Source organism: Triturus cristatus, chromosome 9, assembly GCF_964204655.1.
Source record: "Triturus cristatus chromosome 9, aTriCri1.1, whole genome shotgun sequence".
In the NCBI taxonomy this organism is placed as follows: domain Eukaryota; kingdom Metazoa; phylum Chordata; class Amphibia; order Caudata; family Salamandridae; genus Triturus; species Triturus cristatus.
Window position 1 is genome coordinate 961,078,262 of NC_140592.1, and position 22,258 is coordinate 961,100,519.

General features: G+C 48.2%; 1 protein-coding gene across 1 annotated transcript in view; it reads left to right on the plus strand.

Annotated features, from left to right (window-relative positions):
* LOC146799152 (zinc-binding protein A33-like) overlaps positions 1–22,258 on the plus strand; it is a 530,413-nt gene that overhangs the window by 238,995 nt on the left and 269,160 nt on the right. The window contains exon 6 of the mRNA XM_085628053.1: positions 16,695–16,790. Coding sequence (XP_085484179.1) covers positions 16,695–16,790 — 96 coding nt within the window. The remainder of the gene's footprint in view (positions 1–16,694; positions 16,791–22,258) is intronic.

A 22,258-nucleotide genomic window follows, 5' to 3' on the forward strand; every position in this document is an offset into this window, starting at 1 on the left:
CACGGGTCCCACGTCTGGGAATACCCATCCCACTTAGGGCGAAAAGCGTTACAACAAACAAATGATGGACGGAATGCTGACAATGCATACATTCTCCCCCAGTCAAGAGATCTGGGTTAAATCCATCGTTCTTTTGCCCACTACACGACCCCAGTTCAGACATGGCCATATGCAAATCAGTCTTGACCCTGTGCCTCATGGGAACAGTCCAGCCCGAACTGCCAAGCCATGTCTTCCATGGACCGGAATCAAGCATCCTAGGACCGGTTTCTGGCTATCAGCCGTCATCAGCCAGGATAGCTTGACTCCAGTGGCGTAGTGAGCACGGGTCCCACGTCTGGGAGTACCCATCCCACTTAGGGCGAAAAGCGTTACAACAAACAAATGATGGACGGAATGCTGACAATGCATACATTCTCCCCCAGTCAAGAGATCTGGGTTAAATCCATCGTTCTTTTGCCCACTACACCACCCCAGTTCAGACATGGCCATATGCAAATCAGTCCTGACCCTGTGCCTCATGGGAACAGTCCAGCCCAAACTGCCAAGCCATGTCTTCCCTGGACCGGAATCAAGCATCCTAGGACCGGTTTCTGGCTATTAGCCGTCATCAGCCAGGATAGCTTGACTCCAGTGGCGTAGTGAGCACGGGTCCCACGTCTGGGAATACCCATCCCACTTAGGGCGAAAAGCGTTACAACAAACAAATGATGGACGGAATGCTGACAATGCATACATTCTCCCCCAGTCAAGAGATCTGGGTTAAATCCATCGTTCTTTTGCCCACTACACCACCCCAGTTCAGACATGGCCATATGCAAATCAGTCTTGACCCTGTGCCTCATGGGAACAGTCCAGCCCGAACTGCCAAGCCATGTCTTCACTGGACCGGAATCAAGCATCCTAGGACCGGTTTCTGGCTATCAGCCGTCATCAGCCAGGATAGCTTGACTCCAGTGGCGTAGTGAGCACGGGTCCTACGTCTGGGAATACCCATCCCACTTAGGGCAAAAAGCGTTACAACAAACAAATGATGGACGGAATGCTGACAATGCATACATTCTCCCCCAGTCAAGAGATCTGGGTTAAATCCATCGTTCTTTTGCCCACTACACCACCCCAGTTCAGACATGGCCATATGCAAATCAGTCTTGACCCTGTGCCTCATGGGAACAGTCCAGCCCGAACTGCCAAGCCATGTCTTCCCTGGACCGGAATCAAGCATCCTAGGACCGGTTTCTGGCTATCAGCCGTCATCAGCCAGGATAGCTTGACTCCAGTGGCGTAGTGAGCACGGGTCCCACGTCTGGGAATACCCATCCCACTTAGGGCGAAAAGCGTTACAACAAACAAATGATGGACGGAATGCTGACAATGCATACATTCTCCCCCAGTCAAGAGATTTGGGTTAAATCCATCGTTCTTTTGCCCACTACACCACCCCAGTTCAGACATGGCCATATGCAAATCAGTCTTGACCCTGTGCCTCATGGGAACAGTCCAGCCCGAACTGCCAAGCCATGTCTTCCCTGGACCGGAATCAAGCATCCTAGGATGGCACAAACTGGAACTGCCCCAAATACATGGAATAAAGCATCAATAGTCGTGTTCAGTAAAAAGGGGAAACCACCAGAGCTACCTGGCTCTTATCGACCAATATCTTTGCTTAACTGTGACAGTAAGCTTTATTCTAAAATGATCTCGAACCGTTTATCCAAAGTCATTTCGTCATTAGTAACAACTACTCAGCACGGTTTTATACCTAAAAGAGGAACGGTCTCTCATATCAATAAGGTTATAACCCTATTTGATATTGCAGAAGTGGAAAAGAGGGACTTGGCATTGATACTGCTCGACGCGGAAAAAGCTTTTGACCGTGTAGAGTGGGATTATTTATGGGAAGTGATGAGAAGAATGGGATGGGAAAGCTTTTTTAACTGCAATTCAAGTTCTATATAAAACTCCTAATGCGAGAATCACTGCTATGGGCCTTAAATCCGATAAGATTAACATCACTAGAGGGACACGACAAGGGTGCCCTTGTTCACCTTTGCTTTTTGCGCTGTATATTCATTCTTTTATCATTAGTCTACAAAATTCGCTTCATATTAAACCGTTTGTAGCTTCAGGTGTCTCTCATTCTGTATTTGCATATGCAGACGACATCGCAATAACGACAACTGATCCTAGGGAAGCAATAGTCGAGATCGAATTTTTAGCCAGAACTTTTGGAGCTATATCAGGGTATAAACTAAATTCTGCAAAAACCCAAATATTATGTACAAAAAGCATACAGTTCTACGAATCTCGTGTAACAGAAGAGGTTACTTATTTAGGCATTAAAATCAGAACTCAAATGTCAGAGATAATTGACAGTAATTGGAAAGAGATCATACTTCAAATCAGACAATCGTTAGATAGATGGAGTCGACTTCAACTATCAATAATAGGTAGAGGAAATATCATTAAGATGAGTGTTCTCGCCAAAATTTTATATCTATTTCGTAGTATTCCACTTGAATTTTCTCACAAACAATTACAGCAATTACAAATTGTTTGTGGAAAATTCTTCTGGGCTCCGGGTAGAGTTCGAAGAGGTATGAAATGGTTAACATTACCAGAAGAAAGAGGTGGACGAAGCTTGCCTGATTTTTTAAGTTACTATTATGTTTGCTTTTTGCAGAAAATGAGTTATATTTTGACAGGTGACCCCCCGAAAAATGACGCGGAAGCTCCCTCTATTTTTTTTTTAATGTTGGGAGAGCATGCTAAAGGGTGTTTATTAAAGGAATTGGAGGGTCACTATTACAAGCACACTCGCTTTAAGGTATTGTCTTCAGCGTTTAGAGTATGGAGAAATATTAAGAAATTGATTAATTTTGGTAAAATCTCATATTACACACCTTTCGACGCGGATAAAGTACTCCCCTCAGTTTTCTGGGACAATAACGCAAAAATCTGGGTCAAAAAAGGGATCTCCAAAATTGGGGATTTATACGACAATAAAGCAATATTTTTAACATATGCTGAATTGGTAGAGAAATATCAGCTATCTCAATCCTCATTCTTTAAGTATCTTCAAGTTCGAGATTTTTGTTTTAAAAATCAGACTGCGGCATCTTCTAATAATATATTAGAAGGGATTCGTCTTCAAAAAAGGATTGCTCCACTTTATCAGGCTTTGATGGAATATAGACATGATGATATTCAAAAATATAATCAGTATTGGATAAAACATTTGGGAGACCCTCAAATTGATATATCTGAATCTTTAATATTGTCAAAAGAGATCTGTCTTGCCGCTAACCTAAAAGCTCAAGTCTATAAGACACTTTTTAGGCTATATTATACTCCTAAACGTATGGCAAATTGGGGAAACAAATATGATGGGAAATGTTTTCGATGTGGGGATTCAGAAGCTGATATGGCGCATATTTATTTTTACTGTATAAAACTTTCTCATTTTTTTAAGAGAATTGAATCATTTGTGTCGCTGCTACTGGCATGTCCTTTCAAAATTTCGCCTACACTTATGTTACTGGGAATTGGTCAAAAAACAGATAGACACTTAGTAGATCATAAGTATTTTTTATTTCTTGCAATGACTGTGGCACGATTATGTATTGCTTCAGAATGGTTATCATCTGATGCTCCAACTTTTGAAATTTGGAGATCCAAGCTGTATCGTATTTATGAAATTGAGTGGAATTTGTATGCATTGAGGGGAGCCCGGAAAAAACGTATTGGTCTATTAATTTGGGGAGCGTTAACAAATTTCTTAGAGAATGGTTGAATTTGGAAACAAGGGATTTATTTAGTAATTAAGTTTTGTATCCTTTTAATCAATGTTACTTTTCACTGCCAAAATGTCTACGTGATGTATTAATTTAAATGAACTGTCATGGATAATAAAAAAATATATAAAAAAAAAAAAGACCATCCAACTACCATCTGATCTCCCTTCTGGATGGGCCGGGCAAAGTGTTAGGAGAAAGTCCTGCTTAATCACCTCCAGGGATGGATAGATGCCCATAATATCTTGACAGAAGTCCAAGCTGGCTTTCAGCCGCGAATAGGCACCATCGACCATGCACTCAGATTATATGTGATTGCCTATTAATTTGCGATAGTTAGGAAGTCATCACTTTATCTTACATTTATAGATCTGAAAGCAGCTTTCGATTTAGTTGATATAGAGAAGCTATGGAGATCCCTGGTAGCTCCATGAGTAGATTCAATACTGGCGACGGCTATAAAGGCTCTCCACACTAGTAATATGTCCAGAATCAGGTATGGCCCAGGTGGGGAATGTGCTGAACCTTTCCAGGTTGAGAAGGGTGTTCGGCAAGGGTGCGTGCTGGCACCTTTACGTTTTAGTCTCTTTTTGAATGATGTAGCAGAATACTTAAATGAAAGACCCTTTAGCTGTCTCTGATATAGCTGGAAAAGGGGTGCTGTTACTACTTTATGTGTTTGATGCGGTATTGATGGTGTGAACAAAAAATGCCACTCATAGGCTATTAAAGTACTTTGAGAGATGCTGTGCCAAGTAGTCTCTGACTATTAATGGTAGCTAAACAAAGATTATAATATTAAGGCCATCTCCTAGTTTTAAGCAGAACCCCACAATTGAAAGTGTACCTTTAGAAATCGTCAAGCAGTTTGCCTACTTAAGTATCCGCTTTTCATGAAACTTATATTGGAGTAACTATGTGCAGAAGTCAATCTTAGTCCTGCAACACATGGCAGGTGCGGTACTGACATTTAGGCATGAGCCTGTGCCAGAAGAATTAGTGTCATTTTGCAAATATACAAGTAAAGAGCAGCTGCACTCTATGGGGTGGCGCTCTGGGGATATGCGAATGTGTGATCACTTCAAGTGGCTGAGCACAACTTCCTAAGAACTCTGCTGAGGTTGGGGCTTGGTACCCCCTTAGTGTTCTTTATGCGGAGCAAAAATGACAACCATGAGCGTAGGGGAAGTACATGGTCGTCTAATGTACAGAATATCTTAAACGTTCTAGGAATGGAATCCCTGTTGGCAGTCCCCTTTAAAACTAGGCAGGATACTGCTGATCTAATTAAAGAATGATAAAACATATATATGCAGACAAATAAGAGCCTGGGTTGAGGCCAGGGTCTATTGCATGCAATTATTTTAATAACACCGATGCTTCACCCACATTGAGTAGTCAGATGTGTTTTAGCCTGAATTAGAGAGAACGATGTACATAAAAAACAGGGGCCATATTGCAGAAGTGCCCCAGGGGAGCAACAGGGGTTTGCTCTTACATTGCGTGCTCCCAGGGCACATTGGTATCACAGAAGGGGCCTCAGAAGGCCTTTCCTCATTTGCATGGGGGCATGGCCCCATGCAAATGAGATAATCCGTTTGCCTCAGAACCTGCACCATATTATGGATGGGTCGTAGAGGTAAAAGAAGCTCTCAGGAGGTGCACTCTCAGTGCTCCCCCTGATTTCAGCCCTTTGGAGGGGAGAAAGGGGGTCCCATGGATCCCCCTGACATCTACTTGCAGACGAGTGCAGTCACTTACTGCACCCACCTGCAAGGGGGTCTCTAATCCCTTTAAAAGTGCAGGAGGGTTGCGGCCTGCACTGTGAAAATACAGAGCGGTTTCAAAGCAGCAGCTCTGTTTTTTGAGTTCGCTGCTGCCTTCGGGGCAGAGCATTCCATGTAATAGGGCGCACTTTCCCTGTTTGTACCTGGCGCATCTGTCTTAAGGTATGCCGGACGCAAACAAGGAAAGTGCGCTCTTTACATAATATGGGCTCCAGGTTGGGTATCTTGCCGACCGGCGACTACCTAACCTGAATCTTCAGGCTTGCTGCTGGATCTAAGTGCTGTGATTGTAGTTTTGGTGGGATAGATAATTCAACCCATTTTTTCCTGTTCTGAAGTAAATATGATTCCACCTGACGGTGATGGCTTCTCTCCCTCTTCAAATCTTATGAAGTTAGATGTGCTAAGTGGACAATGGCACTGTGCATTAGGTCGGATGATATGTACGTGGACCGTGGTTAATTCAGTAGCATCATTTCTATGGGTTGCGTGGCCTTGTCTGAGAGGACTGTCCACAGCGCTAGGGATGAGTTCAGCTTGATAAGATGCTCTGCATGCTCTGTATCATGTGCTGTGCGGCTAGCCCTGGTTCATACCGTGTAAATTACATAATCTGTATGCGTCCCCAGTGTTTTGGTTGCTGTTTTTAGTGGGATGGTAAAGTGTTTTATTCCAGGCACTTCGACTTTTATATATTTCATGAATTGATGATTGCTATGTTGGAATGCAATGCTGTGTCTAATTGTGATTGGGTTTTCCAGCATATTGCACTTAACGTGTTGTTAAGAAATGTGTGCTGTATTAATAGTGCTCTTAACCGCAGTTGTAACCACTGTATGGTTAAGAGCTGAAACAATAAACTTTGACTTTGATGTTAACGTTTAGGGCCAAACTTCATGTATTTGGTGCAGAGCAGACCAGCAAAGTCTGGAATGTGGCCAGGATGATGATAGTTAACTGATAATAATTCAAGGTTTCCGTTCGCTACTTTGAGGACCAAGCTACAGGCAACATTAGGTTTCAAACAAGACCTCATATCACGACTACATACAACATACAGAAAGGGACTTTGGGTCAGCCATCATCAGTCATTGGCCTGATTGTATTAGTCGCCTTTCAGCCTTGGCTTGCTTGGTTTCTGTGATGTGTTTGGATTTTCACAGATGTTTACAGATCCCCATTAGTAAGTAAGTAAGTAAGTAATTTATTATGCATAATTAATTAAAATCATTGCATATGGTAATCATACAAAAAAGAAGCACAATTTCTTAGTAATAAAACTTCTGTACATTTAAATTAAAAGAAATACTTTTCTTAAGATCAGAGAGTGTTATACAATTATAAAAAGGAACAGTTAATTCTTAAAACGTGCAAGTAAGAGAAATTTGCAAATCATCCGAAGACTAATCGCTGTTTCATTAAACTGATAGCAAATCTAATTGGATATTTAATCTTTTCTCTGTAATATCCAAAAATTTTGTAAGGCGACAGTTTAATTGAGTTACAGTTGGATTAAAACATAGAAGTATTGCTTGTCTGCAGGTCCTCACACCATGCTGAATAAAAAACGGTTTTAATAAGGATACCCTTATGTCCTTCAGTTTTTCACATATACAGATGATGTGGGTAATGTTCTCTTCACCTAGTCCACATAATCTACATTCATTGTTATGTCCGGTTCGTTTCCATGGCGGTAATAATGCTTTTATAGGTCCAACCCCCAATCTTAACTTCAGGAATTTTTGTTTTATATGTATCCTTATTCCTAAATTTAAATAGGATTGAGGGTTGCTATTCTTATAATTGCTTATAACTGTCCATCCATGAGTACATTTTGACAATGTTTCCTTATCCAGTGCGAGGGAGATACTCTTTGTTGTTTTTGTCACTAGTTTTTTAAAAACATTGTGGGATACTGAAGTGTTCCATAAGTTCTCTAGGCTCAGTTTCTTAATTGCATCTATAAGGTATTTATTAAATGGGGATTTATTATTCCGAGTTAGTTCTATCCATAAAAGGTCATTCAAAGTGCCTTTTTCGGCAGGTCTGATTTTGTGCCATGTTTTTACGTAGGATCCCATTCGCTCCACTGTTTGGTTTTGTACACCAAATTCCAGTCGAAGTTGGGCTGGAGAGACATATCTTGGAAGCTGGAATATCACACGATATGCTTTAGTTATGATATTGTTTAACGGTAAAGCGTCTCTCCCTCTCATTTGGTTACTCCCGTATGAGATTGTAGGCTGAAATTTGGCTCTCAAAATTTTTAAGAAAGGTTCAAGGGAGAGATTCGGTAATTAATTCTTCAGTGGTTTGAGTGTCAGGCAGGATGTCATACCTTTTTTCTTTAGGGACTCCAGCTGTGGTTTACACGAGTTGTTGTGATCCAGGAGGATCCCCAGATATTTGTAAGTGGTGGCTTGTTGTATTCTATGCCCATCCAGGTACCATTTTGGCGAGGATTTTTTATGGTAATTCACTACCATAATTTTGGTTTTTGAATTATTTATATTTAAGATATTTCTTTTTGAAAATCTATCAGTTGTGTCCAAAAGGCGTTGTAAGCCAATAGGGGTGCGGCTAATTAAAACTAGGTCATCGGCATAAAGCAGGTTTGTCAAGGTTTTTCCTCCTAATGATGGACTATGAGATGAACATTTATCCAGTTCTTCTTCCATTAGTAAGCACGAATGACGTAGTTCCTCTGTATGTTGCATGGTGTTAATTGCAGCTCCACTTACTTCGCTCTGCAGGAGCACATTTTGAGATGGAACTAGGGCTGTAGGGAAAACAGTGCACAAAATATTGAGGAAATAGTAAATGCAGCAGCAGCACGGGAGCACTGTTTAAATTGTAAAGGAAAAGGTGCTCTCCATCAACGCTCGACAACATAATTCTCCGGAAGTGATTTTGATTGCAGCATGATGGATTTCTTCGTCTTCAATTCTGCAGTTGCCCACTCTATCTGGCTTTTTGTCATTAGGGCAGATGTAAAGTCCAAATCACTAGCCACCCCCTCACACTTTTTAGAGTGCAATATTCAAACCCACAGCATTTACACACGTGTAGGTTGCCGCTGCTATGTACAGACTTTTCTGGTATATTACCAAAATTCAAAATGGCTGCTTTAGGCATGTGCGGTTATTGTTCATACATGTGGAATAACATTAAAGATGCGGTAGGGGGGCATTGTGTTGCCAGACTTTGGGGCATATTTACAAAGAAGTGACGGAGCACTGCGTTAGCCTTCTTGGCTTAACACTGCTTCGCCACTTCTGAAACGCAGGGCTCCACTGTTTTTACAACAATATGGTGCCACCCTGCGTTTCTCCCTCCACCTGCGCTAATTACAGCTGCCTAGTGCCAACGCAGGCATCCTTGCACTATAGTGCAAGGGTGCTTGCGTTGGGGGAAATGATTGTTTATGTGCAGGAAGGTGTCGTTTCCTGCACATAAACAATATTAAATGGCGATTTGTAACTTGTATGTGTGCTGTTTTGTGCAGCACACATAGAAGTTGCAACTCGTCATTTTTAAACTGAATAATCATGCATGGCATTTTCCTGTTTCTATATGTGCTGCACAATGAAGCACACATAGAAATAGCAAAAACAAGGAGAAATAAAGCATTTCTTCTCTTTGCGCCACACTAAGACAAATTAATTTTGGCGCTGCCCCATATTTACAGCACCCTTGTAAATATGGGTCAGCGTGAAAATCAATGGTTGTTGTGGTGGAATGCCCACCACAACACCCATTGCCCACCCATTTCACGCTATGTATAGCGTGAAAGTGTGTCTTATTTACAAGGTAGCATTAAGCCACGTTAAGTGGCTTATCTGAAAGAAACACGTTAGTTAGACCCCTCACCTTAGAATGTCCCCAGGCGTCGGGCTGGATCCGGAAAGATTTTTTGTCAGCAATACCCTTGCGCGTTGCTAGGCGTCGTCTGCGGCTCCGCGTCTGTCGTCGGCGTCGTGATCGCCGGGATGACGTCGTCGGAGTACTTAGACGCCGTCTTTGCGTGCTGGCGTCAGTTCTTTCTTCCACGCCAGTAAGCGCCGATCCGGGAAGGGCATACCCTTTTAGTCACTTTTTGACTAAACCTTTTTGAAATCTTTTGGTTTCATTTTCAGTCGACCTCGACTCTGGTGCCGATAGGGATGCCTGGCTTCAAAGCTTGTGACGCCTGTCACCGACTGATGTCGGTCATGGATCACCACCGCCGGTGTCTGTATTGCCTTGGGGCCGACCACGATGCAGAGTCGTGCCTGGACTACTGGGCCATGACTTCGAAGGCTAGGCGGGAGCGGTCCCGCAAGCTGCTCGAGTTCCGGCAGTCGGCTCTGTGCCGCTCAAGGTCCCGATCGAGGAGGAGGTCATGGGACCGGTCACGGAGCGCAGTCATCACTGCTCGTATGGGTCAAAGTCTTTGCGCTCAGGTAAGTCGAAGCACAGCAAGAAGTCAAAGAGGCGACATCGCTCTTCTGGCTCCCCTCGCCGGGCGCGCGACTCGGCTGAGGGTTCGAGTGGCACCACCCGCGCGGCTCCGTCGGAGCCGCAGGAGTCCCATCCTCCGGTCCCTGGGTCTGACGCGACTCCGGCGGAGATCAGGGACTTCCTCGTGGCCATGAGGAGCCTGGCTCCGCCGTCTGCCTGTGCGCCTTCGGGCCCTGCAGGCTCGACTGGGAGCCCTAGCGAGCCGGCGGCTCTGGCCCCGGCGCCGTCATCGACTCCGGTCCCGACGCCGCAGGCCCCCGCGGGATCCAGGCCTGGATCTCGGTCGGTGCCGGTCGACCTCACGAACCCTCCGCCGGCAACGACCCCTCCGTTGCCGCCCCCGGCGCCGCCTTCGGACAACACCGTTCCCCAGTTTAGTCCCGGGCCCGGCGTCGGAGCGGTGCCGCCCAGCGCCGTACCCGACGACGATGAGTGACAGGTTCATCTTCCGCCCGGCTCCGATCCTTCCACCTGTGTACCAGGAATCGGATGACGGAGACGACTGGGAGGGGTCTGAGGACCCTCTGGCATGGCAGAGCCAGTTATCTCAGGACTGGGTAGACGAACTGGGGAATGCCAGTGGTCTTGATACCTCCACTGACACTGGCTTCATCTCTCCTCCGTCCGTGGCTTCGGAGGAAGGTGCTACATTTTCTGTGGTGCTGCGCAAGGTGGCCGAAGCCCTTGGGCTGGAGCTGCCTGCTGTGGCCGTGAGGACTAATCTCCTCACTGAAGTTCTTCAACCGTCAGCAAGCTCCTCGGAGCCTCTGCTGCAGTTCAATGAAGCACTGGTTGACGTTCTGAAGGGCACCTGATCCAAACCCTCCACAGTTCCTCCTGTGGGCCGGAACATGGCCCGAAGCCATCGCCCTGCACTGGGTGACCCCAGTTTTCTGTCAAAGCACCCCACGCCAGAGAGCCTGGTTATCCAGGCCTCTACCTCCCAGACCTCCTTCCCGTCTGCCCCCCCGGATCGGGAATCCAAAAGGTTGGAACAGTTTGGGAAGAAACTGTTCTCCTCCCTTAGTTTGGGGTTGCGGTCTATCAACACCGTGTGCCTTTTGGACCGTTACTCCCACTCCCTGTGGGATACGGTGGAGGACGTGCTGCCCCAGTGTCCGCAGGAGGCCCGGACACGGCTCGCCCAGGCTCTTGCCGAGGGGCGGGAAGCGGCATGGCATGTAGTCCTATGTGGACTAGACACAACGGACTCGCTGGGCAGGGCAATGGCGATCACGGTGGCGATTCGTCGCCACGCCTGGCTGAGGTCCACGAGTTTCTCCGGGGATGTCCAGAGCACCCTCATGGACATGCCCTTCGATGACAGTCGCCTTTTTGGCAACAAAGCGGATAGTGCGCTGGAGCGCTTTAAGGACTCCAGGGCTACGGCTAAGTCCTTGGGCTTCTCGGCCCGCGCCCGCAGACTTCTGCTTTTCGTCCCTTTCATGGCCAAGGAAGGGGCGCTCCCTCACGTCCGTCTAGCCACAGGCCGCAGAACCAGCTTCAACGTGGTCGCGGACGTGGAATCCACCGCGGCGGAGCAGGGGGACAACGAGCCGGTCCGTCCACATCTACCCCGGCAGCATCCGCCTCAAAGCCCTCCTAGGCTGTGCTTTCAGGCCCATTCCACGCCAGTGGGAGGCAGAGTTCGCCATCACCTGCTCCACTGGTGTATTATCACATAGGACCAGTGGGTGCTGCATATCGTCCGAAGGGGCTACTCCCTCCCCTTCGAGGCAACCCCTCCAGCCATGCCACCGCAGAACCACCGCTTGTCGGGGGATCACTTGCAACTTCTGCAGGAGGAAGTTACGGCCCTCTTGGCCAAGGGGGCCATTGAGTGTGTTCCTGGCCCAGAAGTAGGTCGGGGTTGTTACTCCCACTACTTTCTGGTCCCCAAAAAGGGCAAAGGGGGCCTACGCCCTATCTTGGACTTCAGGAGCGTCAACGCCTTCCTCCGGAAGGAGAAATTCAAGATGCTCACCTTAGCTCAGGTTCTGGCTGCCCTAGACCTTGAAGACTGGATGGTAGCGTTGGACTTGCAGGACGCTTATTTCCACATCCCCGTCCTGCCGGCCCACCGGCGTTACCTGCGGTTCACGGTAGGCCACGACCATTTTCAATTTACCGTGCTCCCCTTCGGCCTCACCAGTGCCCCTCGGGTGTTCACGAAAGTGATGGTGGTGGTCGCAGCTCACCTGCGCAGATTAGGGGTTCCAGTCTTCCCCTATCTCGACGGCTGGTTATTGAAGGCTTGTTGAAGGCGGGCTCGCCCCAGGCAGTTGTCTCCCACCTCCAGACTATGGCCGACCTCTTGCATTTGCTGGGGTTCTCCATCAATGTGCCGAAGTCGCATCTGAGTCCCTCCCAGAAGCTTCTCTTCATCGGAGCGGTTCTAGACTCGGCGCGGTTCCGGGTCTATCCTCCGGAACAGCGGGTCCAGGATATTCAGGCTCTGATTCCCATCTTTCGGCCTGGGCTTCTAGGTCTGATGGCCTTCTGCATCCTGTTGGTGCATCACGCCAGATGACGGATACGGGCTCTGCAGTGGGACCTGAAGTTTCAGTGGACCCAGCATCGGGGTAACCTGTCCGACCATGTCTTGATCTCGGAGGGCACTGCAAGTCAATTGCAGTGGTGGCTCAAGGACCGCGATTGGGTCAGTGGCAGATCCCTCTCCCTACCCCAACCGGAGCAGGTGGTAGTGATGGATGCATCCCTCCTGGGATGGGGTAGCCACATGGGAGAGGCGGAGATCAGAGGCCTCTGGTCTCTGGCGGAGTCCCGGCTCCATATCAGCCTTCTGGAGCTGAGGGCGATACGACTTGCACTGAAGGCATTCCTTCCCTCTGTCCGGAGAAGTGTAGTGCAGGTGTTCACGGACAACACCACCGCCATGTGGTATTGCAACAAACAGGGCGGGGTGGACCCTTTGTCAGGAGGCTCTGCGCCTCTGGACATGGCTGGAACATCAGGGCATCACCCTGGTGGTTCAACATCTGGCGGGCTCTCTGAACGCCAGAGCAGACGAACTCAGCCGCCGGTGCATGATGGATCACGAATGGCATCTAAACTCGGACGTGGCGCAAGGCCTCTTTCAGCAGTGGGGAGAGCCTTTGTTAGATCTATTCGCCACCAAAGAGAAAGCGCAATGTCAGCAGTTCTGCGCGTTGGAGTTTCCAAGACGGCACTCGCTCGGAGACGCTTTTCGTCGCGAGTGGAGTTGTGGTCTGTTGTACGCCTTTCTGTCTATACCACTTCTGCCCAGAGTGCTGAAGAATATCAGGCGCGACCGGGCCCAAGTCATCCTGGTGGCTCCGGATTGGGCACGAAGATACTGGTATCCCGAGCTACTCAGTCTATCGCTCGATCCCCCGATCTGACTGCCTCTTCAGGAGGACCTTCTGTTGCAGCAGCAGGGGATGGTCCTCCACCCGAACCTGTCCAGCCTCTACCTCCATGCGTGGAGATTGAGCGGCGGCAGTTGATGCCATTTGACTTGCCTCCAGAAGTCTGTAATGTTATTCTGGCAGCCAGGCGTCCCTCCACAAAATCGGTATATGCCTGCAGGTGGAACAAATTTGTGGCATGGTGCACAGCAAAGGCTGTGGATCCCCTTTCCGCCCCTCTTTCTGAGGTTCTCCTCTTTCTTCTTTCCCTGACCCAGCAGGGCTCTGCTCTGGGCACCCTTAAGGGTTATCTTTCAGCTATTTCTGCTTTCTTACGACTTCCTGATCAGCCTTCTCTTTTCAAATCCCCTGTTGTTTCTCGATTCTTTAAGGGCATTACTCACATGTTTCCTCCTGTCCCTTTCGTAATGCCTCAGTGGGATTTGAATCTGGTATTGACCTATCTGATGTGCGCTCCCTTTGAGCCACTTCATAATTGTCCCCTTCGTCTTCTGACTCTCAAGACTGCTTTCCTGGTTGCCATCACCTCTGCTAGAAGGGTGAGTGAGCTCCAGGCTCTCTCTTCTAAGCCTCCTTTCCTTTCTGTCCATCTGGACAAAGTTGTTCTCAGGACTTGTCCTTCCTTTCTCCCTAAGGTGGTAACTGCCTTTCACATCGGCCAGTCTGCTACACTGCCCACCTTCTTTCCACCTCCGCATCCCTCAAAAGAGGAAGAGAGACTCCACTGTCTTTCTATCTGGACCGCACCAAACCGTTCCGGGTGGACGACCAACTCTTTGTTGGCTACGTGGGAGCTAATAAGGGGCGGGCGGAGCACAAGCGAACCATCTCTTGGTGGGTCGTTTTGTGTATCAAGGCCTGTTATTCCTTAGCTAAAAAGGAACCTCCTGTAGGGCTGAGGGCCCATTCCACTCGGGCCACAGCGGCGACCAATGCCCTGGGCCGGGGAATCCCCTTGCAGGACATTTGTCAGGCAGCAACGTGGGCCTCGCTGCACACGTTTGCCAAGCATTATTGCCTGGACAGCCAAGTCCGGAGAGACGGCTTCTTTGGCCGTTCTGTTCTCCAGGACTTTCTGGTGTGATCTTGGTTCTCAGACCCACCACCGGGGTTGGTATTGCTGGGGTATCTATTCTAAGGTGAGGAATCTAACTAACGTGTTTCTTTCAGATGAACAAATTAATTACCTTCGGTAACGATATATCTGTAAGAAACATTAGTTAGTTAGATTCCTCACCCATCCTCCCCGTTCTGCGAACCGATATCTAGGGTTGAGGCCATCCCTTTCAGGACCCTAGAATTTTTGGCACCAGTGTCGGTCTCTTGCATGGCTCTGCGTTCCTGGCGCGGAAAGCTATGTACAAGAACTGACGTCAGCGCGCGAGGGCGGCATCTAAGTACTCCGACGTCATCCCGGCGATCACGACACCGACGACGGACGCGGAGCCGCAGACGACGCCTAGCGACACGCAAGGGTATTGCTGACGAAAAATCTTTCCGGATCCAGCCTGACGCCTGGGGATATTCTAAGGTGAGGAATCTAACTAACTAATGTTTCTTACAGATATATCGTTACCGAAGGTAAGTAACTTGTTCAACACTGCTTTGTAAATAAGGCAAAGCCCGTATCGCAACAGGAAATTTTTAAAAAGTGACTTTCCTGCAGCGATAGGGGCTTGTAAATATGCCTCCCTGTTCCATGTGCGACACTCCAGGCACCTTATATTTGTAGCGGCTTCACCCTAGAGGCTGCTTCATGGCAAGCCAGTGAGTTCTCCTTTTGGACCTCCTTACCATTGCCATTTTCGCATCAGCACTAGAGTTGGGATGGCCGCTCTGCAGGTGAGAACTCCAGTTGATATTTGCTTTGCCCTTGCGTCCAAAGATGCACACCATGGGTCCACTAAACGAACACTAACAAAGCCAAAAGGTCTGACTTGTCACTGAAAATGCAAGCCAGGCATTTATGAAATCTTATTGTTCTTCCCTTGGGTAATCCTAGATGTCTGATGCTTACCTAATGGTGCCACTGAACTGAAAACTGCATGTCACACATGACGCACAACATAGAAGAGGCATGTCTGGGGTTGCTTGCGTTCCCTTACTGAGAGAACATAGTCTTGCCATTCTGTTTGTATTGTGTCTGTTGGGATTGGGCAGAGACTAATTTGTGTAAGAACTGTCCCTGCTTGTAGGTCCACAGAGAGCAAAAAATGAAGAACATAATATGACGCAGAGTAATTACCAGAGGCTGGGGTTCAGCGTTCGAACCATCACTTTGTTCTTTGGTAGTGCGCTTATCCCCTTACTCGTATCCTCAAGTCCCTCATTACACAATTATTTTGAGTTATTTTGCAAATATTGTACTTAGTCTGAGAGGTAGTTATAACTGCAATCAACAGAATTACTCTATTGTGGCCTCCTTTGACAAGCCTCCTAATGAGTCAACTGAAAAACGCCTCTTCTTATGTTCTTCCTCTCTACAAATGTATTGAAATGTTACAATATACATCACCCCTTGAGCTATGTAAATGTGCTTCACTGCTCACCCAGGGATTGGTTAAATCCAGTTATTAACACTGCCAATGAAAATGTATGAGGCAAAGTTACATTTGTTTTATTTATGTGGATCCTTTGCCCATTATTCGTTCTGAAAAGCTAACTGGATTTGTTGAGTCGATGGGACCAGCAATAGTCATTGTTTGTACTCTCAGTCCATGAGCCCCAGGAACTGGACATCTCTGTGCCCTTTATAAGGGGATTTACAGTCCTTTCAGTCCACCCAAGCTCTATATACACACACACCGATAAAATAAGATGAAATTAAATTCTCCAGACTCAAAAGTCAATGTGGATATTCCACCTTATGGATGCCACTGGGCTATAATATACTGTTCTTGATCTTAGTGGGTAATACTGAATTTTGACTTCACTTGACAGGACCACCACAGGATATACAATCCACAGCAGTATCTGTCACCGAACATCCTTAGGTAATGTTCTAGTCATTTTACTACATGTGAAGACAACTTCATTGATTCATGGAAAATCCCATTGTTTTAGTAAATAAAAGTACTGCTTGTTGATGGAAAATTTGTTTCCAGGAGCATATTTAATGGCTGTAATGTTTTGGCAGTGGCATTTGGACTGAATGGGAAGTGAATAAAAATGAATTTTAAAGGAAGTTTTGTTGACATTTGTAGGCACAGCTGAATGCTGCTGCACCTCGTGTGAAATCTCAGCTGGCAGAGCTACGCTCTTTGACAGCACAACAAGAACAGAAGATCTCGGAGCATAAGGTGAGTTTCATCAATTTGGTTTACATAATTATAACACAAGAACACTTTTAAACACATTAGACCTCTCATAATAGGATTGAAATGCAATGATGGATACAAATGCAACTCATTAGCCTCTATATGGCTCAAGTTATTCCATACCTGTGGAGTGGCAGAAATTGGTTTTCTTTAAAAAAAAAGAAATCTATTTTGCTTTGTGAATTTATTGTCATTTTACAAAATATTCACTGTTTCTACAGATGTGTCTTTTGTATTCCACATTTTCTTTCTATGTGTACTGCACAGCCAAGCCTATAGCAAGGTCCAGTCGCTCACTTATAGACCTACTATATCTAGGACCCTGTTTTATCATACCTATCCATACTCCTGGTGCAGTATTTATGGAAATAGGACAGCAAGTATGACCGCCATGAGACCGTCAAAGATCAGATATTAAATGTGCACCTTCGGTTGCCAGCAGGCTACATGGAGAGGATGCCATATTATTGTGCTAAGCAAGCCTTCCAATATCTTGTATCTGATAGAGACATCTAGCCACAGATTCCTTAACTTAGAATATATATCCCCAGGCGTCAGGCTGGATCCTGAATTTTTTTGTGCACTAGGGGATGGCGCCACACAACCCCGCCCTGACTTACATGACGTCAGCGAGGTCATATAAGTCCCTCCCGGCGTGCTGACGTCAGTTTCCTTTTTTTCCGCCTGCAACGCGGATCCGGAGTAAGCGGTTCCTCTGGCCTGTTTTCAGGCCCTTTTTCGACGCTTCACGTCTGGAACAGTGTGTGATGCCTTCAGGTTTTAAAACTTGTACTTCCTGTTCACGGCAAATGTCCGTGACGGACCCACATCTTATCTGTATGTGGTGTCTGGGCGAGCATCACGACTCCACGGACTGCGACGCCTGCCAACACCTCAAGCCGAAGTCCCGGCGGGAGCACCGGATGAAGCTTCTTTCAGCATGGCTGACCGGTCGGAGTCGTCTCGTCCCCCAGTCTCAACGCCGGCGGGCCTCTACTTTCCAGTTCCGCTGTCGATCACCCTCTGGGGCCCCGGACCGTCGTTAGCCACTTATTGGTAAGTCGCGGCGCATGTCGCCGAGGTCCTCAACCTCACTTTCATCTGTTGTCGGGGGCACTGGTTCCCGGAACATTCTGGACGTGCGCCCCCGACAGTCGCCCCCATCTATCCGCCCTATCCGGGTGCGAGGGTGACTTGGACCCAGATGGAGGCCTATGCCGCAGCTCTGCAGGTCTCCCTTAGGTCCTCTCCCGTCCCTGAGGCGTCCTCTGGGCCTCCGCTACTTGCGGGGTCCCTGACGGACTCACCGGTGGGTTCTCTCCCAGTGCTAAATGAGCCCTTGCCCTCCAGGGACGTCAGAGATGTCTTGTCGTCAGGGCGCAGCCCGGCTGGGTCCCCCTCTATGATCCATATGGTGTCGTCAAGGTGCAGCCCGGCTGGGTCCCCCTCTACGACCCATAGCACCCCTGCCGCGCCTCATAGTCCCGTGGGGCTCCCTGTGGCGTCGCAGGTGGTTGCTGGTGCTCAAAGCCTTACTTCGAGCACGCCTCGGCCTTCCTGGCAGGCGGCCACCTATCCGGAGCCAGGGTCGGCGCTGTTCCAGCGCCGTAAACTCGCCTCCCGGACTCCGCCGCCGCTTCTATCTTCGGAGTCGGCGCCAGGGTGGCGCCGGAGGCTTGCCTCCCTGGCTCTGGCGCCATCTCCTTCTTCAGAAGGGGAGCTTGTCATGGATTTGGCACTAGACGGGGCTCGATCGGCGCCGACTGAAGTCGTTTTGGTGCCGCATCGACGCCCGATTGTTGACTCTTCTCCGGAAGCATCTGGAGAGCGTTTGGCGTCGACTTCATGCCCGGCGACGCCAGATGTTTTCTTGCCTCTGCCCCCCTTAGAATATGTGGACCCCGCAGGATCCCCGCCTCCTCAGGAGCCCCCAGACCCGGCAGGCTCCTCGCCTCCTCAAGGGCACCATTAGGACCCTCATTCGTCAATGGGGCTCCCCTCAGTTGGGCATTGGTCGCACCCTCAGTGTCTTGGGAGGGTTAGCTTACAGCTCTCACCTACAGATGAGCTGCTGTCCCCTCCACGGAGGGCTACCGAGTCTGGAGCGGCTTTTCTGAGAGTAGTCTTCTTGGCCACTCGGATTTCGCAAATGCAACCCCCTTCAGCACCCTTGTCTGTGGACCCTCTACTTGATGTCATTCACCGTGGGTCAGGGAATGTGGAGCCGCTTCTGCACTTTGAAGCGTCTCTTAACGATGCCCTTTTGGGTACCTGGGTTCGGCCGGCTTCCGGTGATCCGGTGGCTCATTCTGTCTTGCACCGCCACCATCCTGCTCCACATGATCCACTTTGCTTATTTGTGCATTCTGACGTGCAGGGGTTTGTTTTGCAAACTGTCTTCCCTTCCTTGCCCCGGCTAATGCTTACTCCCTCCCGGGAGTCCAGATGGCTTGAGTCATGGGGTCGGAACATCTTTGCCTCCACTAGTGCTGCCCTACGGTCACTAAATACAGTGTGTGTCCTGGCTCGGGCTAGCTCTGCCCTGTGGAACTCTGCAGAGTCTCTGCTCTCCGCCACCACTGAAGGCGCTCGTGTTGACCTCCTTCATCTTCTCCGGGATGGCCGTGACCTTGCTGAGTTTACGATCCGCTCGGCCTTGGATACTGCTGATTCATTAGGCCGGGCTATGGCTGGTTCAGTTGCCTTGCGGTGCCATGCTTGGATGCGGGATAGCGTCTTCCCGGAGAATATCCAGGAGCAACTTGTTGATTTACCCTTTGAAGGGGTTTTGTTGTTTTATGCTCACGCTGAATCAGCTGTTCAGCGCCTCCTTGCGGGCTTTCGCCCTTCCCCTTAGGCCTGTATTCCTCAGGCGTTTGTTCTGGGATGGTACCTTTTCATTTACCTTCCTTTAGATGTGTTATGTGTTTTAGGCTGGCAGTAAGCCTCAGGTCTTCCTTTCGCATGGTCGGGGGTAGTTACCCTTTTATTTAGCATCCTTTGGATGCATTATGCGTTTTGAGCTGGCAGTTAGCCTACTGTGGCAGTGTTCCACAGATTGTTGTGCCTGGTCCTCTGACTGTGGGTTGCCCTAAGATATGTTCCCCATGTTGGGGTGTGCATACTCCGTGTGGGGTACTTGTATGCTATTATATAGCTCTGCTTTATATCAACTGGGCCTAAGGGATCCCTTGGACTCTATATGTCACCTGGTGCTCTTATCTGCCGTTGTACAGTGTTTAATGTTGTGCCTTGGCGCCTCTTCTATACGTCATGGGTCATCTTGCTTATTTTCCTCATTCTCCTCCTTGGGAGGTTTTCAAGGTGTTTATCACGCTTTCAGTGCGGCTACCGTCTGCCATTAATGCACTAGGTGTGTTCCTGTGCAACCATGTTGTATAGTCGTGGCCCGTTTACCCGTCTTTGTTATATATATATATAAGATCCATGGGTACTCTTCGTCCTATGTCTTTACTTCTCTTCGAGGCTGCAAGGTCTGGTCCAATGTCTCCATGTGTCAGGGAGCTTTTCAGTGATACATACAAATTGCCAATGAGGTCCCTTTTTGCGTTCCACTTACTGGGGTGGGTCCCCAGTTTTACACTGCTCCCTTCTCATTGTTCAGATACTGAATGTTATATCTCTTTCTGGACAAGGGTTACTTTCCTTCCAGTTGGAGGGTGTGTTCTAGAATTTTGATATTCTTCCTCTGTTTCTACGCCTTGGCACTTTGGTGCCTCTGCTGTCCCTTCCTTCGGATGTGCCTCCTTCATTGGGTATCACCCTATATTATATCAGCTGGGCATGCGGGACGGCTCTTCTGATGTCAGTCGTCCTAGGTCTACACCCTGCATATCTGTATTTCGTGTGTTGGTTCTCACCTTAGTCTTCAAGCTGCCTGGTCGGGCAGTCTTATGCTTATTTTAGCTATGCCACCTTGTGGTCTCTGTGACTGTTTGCTCTCTGCATGTTTCTGTGGTGGCCCGCACCAGCGTGCTTCAGATTAGTTACTGTTCGGCCCTGTCCCCCCTTTGGGACTGGGTGTGCACTTGGCGTGTTTCTTGTTTCCACCTGCGCTTCGAAAAGCATGAATTCTACCTCTTGACCTTTGGTTCTTGGCTGTGGCCTCTCCGACCTTCCTTCCGTGAACTAGCCTGGTAGGCTCTGGTTGCATCTCTTCATGTTTCTTCTCAACCTTTAGTAGGGGTTCACATAGTGCGCTATTAAGCTGAGAGTGGCCCTTTTTCCTCTCTCTCTTTCTTTTATTCTGGTATATGGCTGGTGCAGTTTCTATCTCTCATGCTTGTACAGCTATGGTCTAGCGCCATTCTGGCACTTTTACGGATGTCAGCATCCCGTTATCTCTAGCTCTTCCGAGCTAGTTGGGTTGCTGTCAGGCTGTTCCGCCACAGCCTCCCCCATTGTCCGTCATTCTGTTGCCGGCTCAAGTGCTTGGCTCTTTTTGTTGTTCTGTCACAGACCCACCTCCCCCGTGGGGTATGGCTGTGGTATCTATTCTAAGTTAAGGAATCTGCGGCTAGATATCTCTATCAGATGTACAAGTTACTTACCTTCGGTAACGATGTATCTGGTAGAGACGTTGTCTAGCCGCAGATTCCTTAACGCCCACCCAGCCTCCCCGTTCTGTGATGACCTTACCAAGTGTGGTTCTCCACTGGCCTCTTTCAGTTACCATTGTTTTTTCTCTCACGGGTGCTCACATTGTTGCGTCCCTTTGAGAATTGCCATATACAGCTGACTCTCTCCAAGGGGTTTCTTCCTGTAAAATGGTTCACTTTCACCAGGAGATTCATCTTCTTTTTCTTTTCTTCTCCTGCTGCCTTCCCTCCCTCCCACCTTCTCTATTGGGTCAGGGTTCTGGTCTCATCTACAGTCATCCTTTGGGTATATGTTGACCTCTGTCTCAGACCTCCAATACTATAAGGGCAGTGCCAGTCTTTATACCTTCCTGCAGTGGACTGTTGTTCTCTCTGTGCTCCGTTCTTGCTGGACAACACAGTTTCACATGGTAATGGCAGTCTATTTCTGTCTGTTGAGATATTCTTCCCTTGTTGCACTTGGGGAAGGGTCTAAGCTTAGCTTGCGGGGCTCTTTCTCGCAGCTTTTTCACTTATATGTGGGCAGTGTCTAATTCTGTCTTTTACGATGGTGTCTTGCACCACCCTCCTTCTTCATTCATGGATTTTCATTCCTCACACACTGTTCCCATACTTTCACAGTTTTTTGTTGGTGGCTCTGCGTTGTGCTGTGGAAAAGTTTCTCTGAAGAAAACTGACATCAGCTCGCTGGGAGGGACTTATATGACCTCGCTGACGTCACATACGTGGACGACGTCAGGGCGGGGTCGTGTTGCTCCGTCCCCCGGCGGGCAGAGGTGCTGCTGCAAAAAAAAATCCGGATCAAGTCTGATGCCTGTGGATATTCTAAGT